This window comes from Paroedura picta, chromosome 9 (assembly GCF_049243985.1).
Source record: "Paroedura picta isolate Pp20150507F chromosome 9, Ppicta_v3.0, whole genome shotgun sequence".
Classification (NCBI taxonomy): domain Eukaryota; kingdom Metazoa; phylum Chordata; class Lepidosauria; order Squamata; family Gekkonidae; genus Paroedura; species Paroedura picta.
In genome coordinates, this window is record NC_135377.1 from 37,909,955 (window position 1) to 37,918,258 (window position 8,304).

The window sequence follows — 8,304 nt, forward strand, 5'->3', positions numbered from 1 at the left end:
CCACCGTTTCAGCGGCCGTGCATAATAGGCCCTAGATGTGCATAAGAGTCCTCCCTAGATCACTTGAGTGGACAGAATGAGGTATTTCATAGGAAGAAATACAATGGAACCAGCTCCCATCTGACTCAAGGCATCTTCTGTCTGAAGCATTTCCACTTTATATTATCAAATTATTTTTTGAATATAGGAGCTAACTCTGAGGAATTCTGTGAATCACAATCTTAAAAGCTGTAGTTACTGGTCTAGTATTTAAGGGCAACCAATATTCAAATTGAAGTTTCTTCTTCCCACTGAAGGTAGCTCCCATCACCCAGTGTTACATAATTGTTTGGCACCTACACAGAAACAAAGTGCTATAAAGAAAACACCCTTTTCTTTGCTGAAACCTAACATAACTGTAGTTTAGCTACATGTCTAGTATTCATTGGTTAACTTTTGTGATTGAATCTCTTATTCTGGATACCTAAATAGAAGAGCAGGGATGTTATTTAAAATGTGTGACCAAACTCAAGCTGTGACATTTATTCTAGAATACCATCAAATAAAAGAACATCAAATAGAGTTTGTATGTATACATTTTGCAATTTGTCATTTAAAATCAGCTGCATTATAGGGCCAAGTCTGCATTGCCACACAGATGGAAAGAAATAGGGAGAGATTATTACCCCTTGAAGTGAGAAGGAGATACACAAGAATACATTTTGCAGGGCGATTTCCCAGTGGATTCTGCATAACGTTGTTCCAAAAGCCCCTGTGTTGACAAATTTGCAAATTGTTTTGCTCATAAAATATGATAGATGAAGGAAATGTAGCAAGATACATGTAAGGAAGACTGAAAATTGGCAGAGTTCAGATTCATTCAGCAAAGGCACTCAGCATATCTTTATTTGGCTTTACAAAACTCCAGCAATATTACCGCCAAATGACTCTTCTTCAATTAATACCATTCCATAAATCATCATGTTTATTTATTCTATAAATGTCTTAGTTTTTAAATCCATATTTTACATTACAAAGAACTGCATTACATATCATACCAAAGGGGTGGGGGAATCTACAATGAGGAAGAGTAGTAGAAGAAATGCTCTAGAGGCTGCACAATGGTGATTCAGCAAGCTTTTGCAACCCGTCTAAATACATTGGTTGCTAGTTAGAGGAAAACTAGCAAGTTCCTGTCTCCAGAGCTTACCAAAAGTTTAGAACTGGTATGTGGCCCAAGCTGTCACCTTCCAGCTGTGTTCCACAAAGCTTCTTAAAATTAAACACTCCATTTTAAAGAGACTCGTGGGGCAACTTTAAAAGAGATCAGAATTTTATGAGGAAGTCCCACATTCAATCAGCTTGCGGAAACTCTTCCGGAAAGTATCATCTAAAAAAGCATAAAGGAATGGGTTGAGGCAACTGTTAGCATAACTGAGTGTGGTGATGAAATAGGAGATCCCAATTATCAGGGGGGTTTGTGGGATGTCTGTGGTGAGAGCCACCACGGTGCTGAGGTGATAGGGGGTCCAACAAAAGAGACACACAGCCAAGATTATCAGCACCATGATGGTCACTTTCTTCTTGGCTTTGTCCAAGGCTTTAGCATTGCTGTGGAGATGCATGTGCCTTAGTTTGTAAAGCATGGTGCTGTACAAGATGCAAATGGTGGACACTGGGATGGCAAAACCCACAATCAGGGTGTAGAGCCGGCTCACTTTCCACCAGAAGCCCTCTGGATTGGGAAAGACAAATACGCACTGAGATCTCCCCTCTTCTGTATGTATCTTGGCAAAGATGCTGAAAGGCAAGATAATTATTGTGACAAAAAACCACACACACACACTCACCAGCTTTGCAGCCCTGTATGTGCGATAGGACATTTTCTTTGATTTGACAGTGGCAACCACCACCAGATATCGGTCAATGCTCATGACAGTTAGAAAATAAATGCTTGAAAATGTGTTGTACTGGTCTATGGAGATAATCACTTTGCACATGAATTCGCCAAAAGGCCACTGAAGCAGCAGGTAGTCAGCTATGTTGATGGGAAGAACCAAAGTAAAGAGCTCATCAGCAATTGCCAGATTCAGGATAAAAATGTTGGTCACTGTCTTCATTTTGGGAGCTTTTAGGATGACATAAATGACAGCAGAGTTGCCCGTGAGTCCTACAGCACATATAACAGAATAAATGATTGGCACAGCAATGTAGAACTTTGGGATCAGGTGTGGAGCTGACATGTTTTGCCACTGATGTCCTCTGCTATAGCAACTAATATCCACCTCAGGGCAGGAGACATTGGGTTCAGACTGGGAGGAAAAATGATCCATTTTCCAAAGTTACCAAGACTGATGTCCTTTGATTAATGTTCAGGGGAACCTGGGAAGTGCAGATCTTTTTTTTAACAAGTTCACAAATGAGATCCACCCACTTGAAATTCCTTGAGTCTCAAAAATTTCCTTCAGATCCCTCATTCTTGCAGCTGTTGAGGATCAACTGGTCCCCATGTCCTTTACCTTTTAAAGCACTTTCTTCCTGGTTTATTTAGACTGGTAATGCAGTTCTTGGGAATAGTTCTTGCATTCGTACTTTGAACACTCCTATTCTCAAGATTTCCTAAAGAAAATACATTTTAGTACAAATTATTAAGTTTGGACATGCTTTTGGTTTTTAGACACAATTTACCTCTTGTGGAATATATCTAATAATGATCATTTAGCACAAAAGTCTGTCTTTTGTCTCGTGCTTATTTTGGTTCTATTTCTTTGAATATCATAGTGGCAATATGCCACACAAATAACTAATTTGGAAGGAAATACTAAGCACATATTTAAAGCATTCTTCTCTAAATGAGCAATCTTAAATGAGAGGCTAACCAATCTATATGATTCTCCCTCCTGCTCATTCATTCACAAATATTCTTCTCAATAGTATCCTCCAGTATCTATTATGCTCTTTGTGCTTTGGGTTTTTTAAAATATAATTTTTAGGATCCTTCTTTCTGCCTTACCTTGTTAGCTGAGGCTCTGTTGTCCTTTTGTGCATCCTTCTGCAGGTACTCTGCTCTGGAGGCTCGACAGGGAGCTGAGAATCCCCAGCAAATTGCTGTGATGCTGAAACGATGGATAGCTCCCCAGCAGCAGCAGCAGCAGCAGCAGCATCTCTGCACAGTCCCTGAATGCCTGAGTTCTGGAGAGCTCCTTCAGAATTCAACGCTCACCCCTCTTGGCTGGGAGAAAGAGTGCAGGTGCTGTCTCAGCACACGAGCCCAGCAGTTTCCAGTGAGCAGGTCAGCCCACACAAAGGCTCTTTTATATTCTCCCCTCATTACAGATTCCTTGCCTCTGGAGTTGTAAACCTGTGGTTAACTGGTGAGGCCCCACCTTTTCTTTTATTCCTTCTGCAGGCAAAACAGGTGCTCTGCCACTGATCATGAGAGGAAAAGTTTGAGGATGTACTATTTCTTTTTTTCTTGTTATGAAGGAATCAAGTCCATTATTATTATTGTTGTTGTTGTTGTTGTTGTTGTTGTTATTATTATTATTTCCCGCCTCTCCCGACAGGCTCAAGGTGGGTCACAACAACAAACCCCATTAAAAGTCCCATCAATCTACTAACATGACGGCTAAAAATCCCATCCCTCCCCCAATTATCAAAGAGGTGAAGAGGAAAGGATAGGGAAGTAGATGATTAGATGATCCAGCATTGTAACATTTTGAGAAAGAATAAGGGAAGCTCCTTGTGCTCTTTTCTTCCACATAATTCATCATTTTAATCATTTCTGTCTTGATCCGCCCCTCCTCTCCATGCTGCCTATTTTGAAAAAGAAAAAAGCTCTTTCTCCTAGCTAATTTTCATTCCCCTAGGCAAAACTTCTTTACCCTTTTTTCCTAGGCAATTGTTGTTGTTGTTGTTCAACTTCTCTAAAGCAATCTATCCCATACCATGCTGGAAGTTTAAATTGCAGCCCCAACATCTTTTTCATGTCTAAATTAACTATCCTGGGATATCATGAATTAACTACACGGAGATTTGTAATATATTTACTTGGTATTTATCTTACACTATGCTGTTGTAAAATTGGTAGCTGAAGAGATGGTTGTGAAAATGCAGAGAGGTCATCCTGTCCTTCCCCACTTACTTTCCAATCATGTTGATAGGAAGAAGCTGCATCTCTTCCATAGCTGCTGGAAGAACATGGTGGGGGAGAACAGGGTGGGGGAGGTCACAGTGTCTGTAGCTGGCTTCCCCTTTCTCCTGCTCTAAAAAGACTGTCTGTACCCCAGCTCTAGAGCCTCTTGTGGCGCAGAGTGGTAAGGCAGCCGTCTGAAAGCTTTGCCCATGAGGCTGGGAGTTCAATCCCAGCAGCCGGCTCAAGGTTGACTCAGCCTTCCATCCTTCCGAGGTCGGTAAAATGAGTACCCAGCTTGCTGGGGGGTAAACGGTCATGACTGGGGAAGGCACTGGCAAACCACCCCGTATTGAGTCTGCCATGAAAACGCTGGAGGGCGTCACCCCAAGGGTCAGACATGACTCGGTGCTTGCACAGGGGATACCTTTACCTTTACCTTTTACCCCAGCTCTGCCACACAGCTGGGAGTGAGGAAGAGGTCCAGGATTGCAGCATTAGTGGCTGTTGGTATACCAAAGAATAAACTGGATTGAGTTCTTCCCAGGCTGGTGGGGGAGCTTTTGTTTTTTCACATTTCACATAACTTACGGACTGCCTTTTGCCCTATGTCCCCCACAGAGCCTTACGCTCTGTGGGAGCAAATTTATTGGTCATACCCGGCCCCAGGGAAGCATGCTTGGCCTCGACCAGGGCCCTGCGGGAGCTTTCGAGCTTCTGCAAAGCCTGCAAGATGGAACTCTTCCACCAGGTCTATAGTTGAGGTCAGTGCACTAAGGGTAATATGGACCACACCCCCTTGAGGACCATCCTACTGGCGAATGGAGATCTTTCTCCCATGTCTACCCCCCAGGGGGGTAGTTGTTTTTAAGGTGGGGTAGTTGTTTTTAAGCCATCTTATTACATTATATTATATATATATTATATCTTGGATTATATAGGAGATTTTAGACTGTATATTTTAGGGGAATTTTTATCCAGGGTTTTTACTTGTAACCCGCCATGAGCCTTGTGGGAGTGGTGGGCTAAAAATCGAATAAACTAAACTAAACTAAACTAAACTAAACTAAACTGAATTAAACTAAACAGGCATGGGCTGTTTCATCAGTTATTCTAAGGCAATTGAATGATGACATGGATGGCTTTTTCAAACAGGATCCCCTTTGCTAGGTGGTGCTCTGTTGGTCTCACTGCTAAAGCCCAAGCCATATGACAACTTTTAAAATTTAAAGTAAATTTAAAGTATTGCCAGGTTTATCTGCGGGTGCTTGTACCTGTTGTCAGATTGTCAGTGCTTCTCTGTGGCTAGCTCTCAGTGCTATCTGAGTGAGAGATGTAATCAATATTCCATACTTAATACTGGATGCAAATGTATTATAGTTCGTCAAAATGCTTAATTAAATGCTTATGTGTATGCTTTTAAATCTGAGAGTCAGTAAAGCAGCTAAAAAAAATTGCAAATTGTCCATGGACTATTTTGTATATTCAGCAATGTTAGCACCGTTAATTTCTTAAGCCACTTGAGAAATAGAGAAAACTTGCAGGATTGAATTGCCATCATGCATATGACTAGGAATTGGAATGCACACTATTTTGTATCATAAAATGGAATAATTTATATTAGCAGAATTAAATACTTATTTGTGTAACACTTTTACTCTGGAAAGTACTTCACAGCTCTGATGATGCGCAAGTAAATAATTAAGTTAAAGAATAACTCATGGGAAGACTGATACTTACTAGATCAGTCTGAAAAGGACTGAAGTATAAAGGGTACATAAAAGTAAAGTAAAGGTATCCCCTGTGCAAGCACCGAGTCATGTCTGACCCTTGGGGTGACGCCCTCCAGCGTTTTCATGGCAGACTCAATACGGGGTGGTTTGCCAGTGCCTTCCCCAGTCATTACCGTTTACCCCCCAGCAGCAAGCTGGGTACTCATTTTACATAGCTCCTTACATAATAAAGTTTTATTCATAGACAGATATTGAATCCTTTACTCATTATTGTTCACAAAGTGAAAAAAAACTTTATTGTTATATAGTTATTTATTCTTTCAGGAGGTTCAGAAGTGAACAGATCCTGAGCAAGGCAGAGGCACCAAATTCACAGAGGATCTTCAGCTGACTCTCCTCTACATACTTTCCAAGTTTGAAGAGGCAGTCATTTCCCCAGAAAACACTTTCCTGGGGCCACCTTCTTTGGGGAGGCTGAAACTCAGACCCCATAAATCCAATTTTCACTAAGCTTGGTGGGCAGGTAGAGGAGAGTCATCCAAAGATATTATGTGTGCTTGTGGTTTCTAGCATACAAAGGGTCTGTTCTACATAGTAATGAACCTCACAAACCATACCAATTCATAAGGAAGCTAAAAGTCCATGATAGTCTATGGTTTGCAAATAGGGCATATCATGAACCACAAACCAAAATGCATTTCCCCAGTTCATGGCCATCCCTAATGCCCAAGTTAGTTTAATGAATGAATTGCTAACCTAACCTAAAATGATGGCTCTTTGAAAACAGCATTCATTTTTTAAAACACAGCAACCATACTCTAGTTGTGGAGACCAAATCATTTTGAGACTCATGATGCTTTAGCACTTATAAAACAGCGTTCTGCTCATGCCATGTATTTAACTCATTGAGGAAAGGGTAAAAATTACAGATCATGCTGAAACTAATAAAAGTACTACAGGACTGTTTAGTACACTGAATATATCATATTTATTTTAACCTTGCTTTTCACCCCCAAACAAATTTCAACATGGGTCTTTCATTCTGCATTTTATTATCTCAACAACCGTGTGAGATAGCTTAGGCTGAGAGTGACTCAACCAAGGTCACGCAATGAGCTTCCATGACTGAACAGAGATTTAAACCTGGGCCTTCCATATTCTTGTTTGACCATCTAATAAAGAATGTAATTGAATTTTTTTAATGAGCCAGTCATTAATAACATTTCTGTGTACTTCCTTATGCCACAGTCTGTACGAAAGGTTAGCTCCAAGTTTCTCTTGTGTATTTTGTTTACCCCTCCTTGAGGCTGTTGACTGCTTCTGTGCACAATTCCTATAAACTGTGCTGCTAGTATGTTAAACGGTAACAGCAGCAATAAGAGTAAGTGAAAGCCCAGTCTACATGAAAGAGTTATAACACCATGACATCAAATTAAATAATTATACATGGTTTTGACATAAAATAATTCAGACAAAGCCACATGCTGGGGATGCATACGCTAAACACATTATTAGTATAAATCACTTACTGGCTTTGAAGGCACTTGTAGATTCTCAACTCAGAAAAATCACAAATATGTCTTTGTAATGCTGCTTTTATTTGCACAGCTGTTTACTTGACACCATGAAGGCATAAATGTATCCATATGGCATTTGCCAATTAAACCACAATCATTCTAGAAATGGTGGATGATTTTTTTCAAATAAATAGCCAGTACTTATGTTATATGTATACAAACTAAACATGCATTTAGGTTACAATGTGCCTGTTTCTTTTGTTTGACTTCCTCATTTTCCTTTCTTTCTGCATCGATCTTTGAAAATTTTTCCCTTCCATAGCCCCATTGTTTCTCCCATTCTTCAATGTCCCTTTACAGGAGGCAGAGTGAACAGAGCTGTCAACCTTTACCCATACCTACATACACACAATCAACAGAGATCCTTGTGGTATCTTAAAGACTAACCCATTGTTTGTTAGTCTAACCCTCCTCTCCAGCAACTCCCCACCATTCTCCATAGTATCTACTCTCTTCATAGCAGCCGGGTGGCTAGTCACCAAGATAAAGAGAGAGTAAAAGTACCCCTTGGCAACTACCCAGGGGGGGGGGAAATGCAGCAAGCAGATGACAGTGGGATGGTGTTGGCTTTGGTCCCCTTTCTACACAACCGGTTTGATAGAAGATATCCATCCATAGCTCACATAATATGGGTATAGGTCTTTTGGCTTCAGTTGGTGGTAATTGCAAATGTAGGTCTCCATGAGTGACAGATTGAGTACTACTGCACCAGAATCTCAGTGGTTCTCATGTCTCTTTCTCCCCAAGACAGAGTCAATAGCAGCTATCCTCCTATCGAGAGTCCAGTCTTACAATATTTCAGAACTTACAGCATTATTCTATTTCTGAAGCCATATTAAGCTCATTTGCAACCATATATCATATAAACTGTCATTTATTGAAT

At 40.5% G+C, this 8,304-nt stretch overlaps 1 protein-coding gene across 1 annotated transcript; it reads right to left on the minus strand.

Annotated features, from left to right (window-relative positions):
- Positions 1–874: 874 nt before the first annotated feature.
- Positions 875–3,258, minus strand: NPBWR1 (neuropeptides B and W receptor 1). The gene is made up of 2 exons (XM_077351202.1): positions 2,993–3,258; positions 875–2,598 (listed from the first exon to the last, which is right to left on the minus strand). The coding sequence occupies exon 2, from the start codon at positions 2,310–2,312 to the stop codon at positions 1,314–1,316; it is 999 nt and encodes a 332-aa protein (XP_077207317.1). The 5' UTR covers positions 2,313–2,598; positions 2,993–3,258; the 3' UTR covers positions 875–1,313.
- Between the last annotated feature and the right edge of the window lie 5,046 nt (positions 3,259–8,304).

Coding starts and splice junctions, on each gene's coding strand:
- NPBWR1 (XM_077351202.1), bottom strand. CDS start 2,312: ATGGATCATTTTTCCTCCCAGTCTGAACCCAATGTCTCCTGCCCTGAG.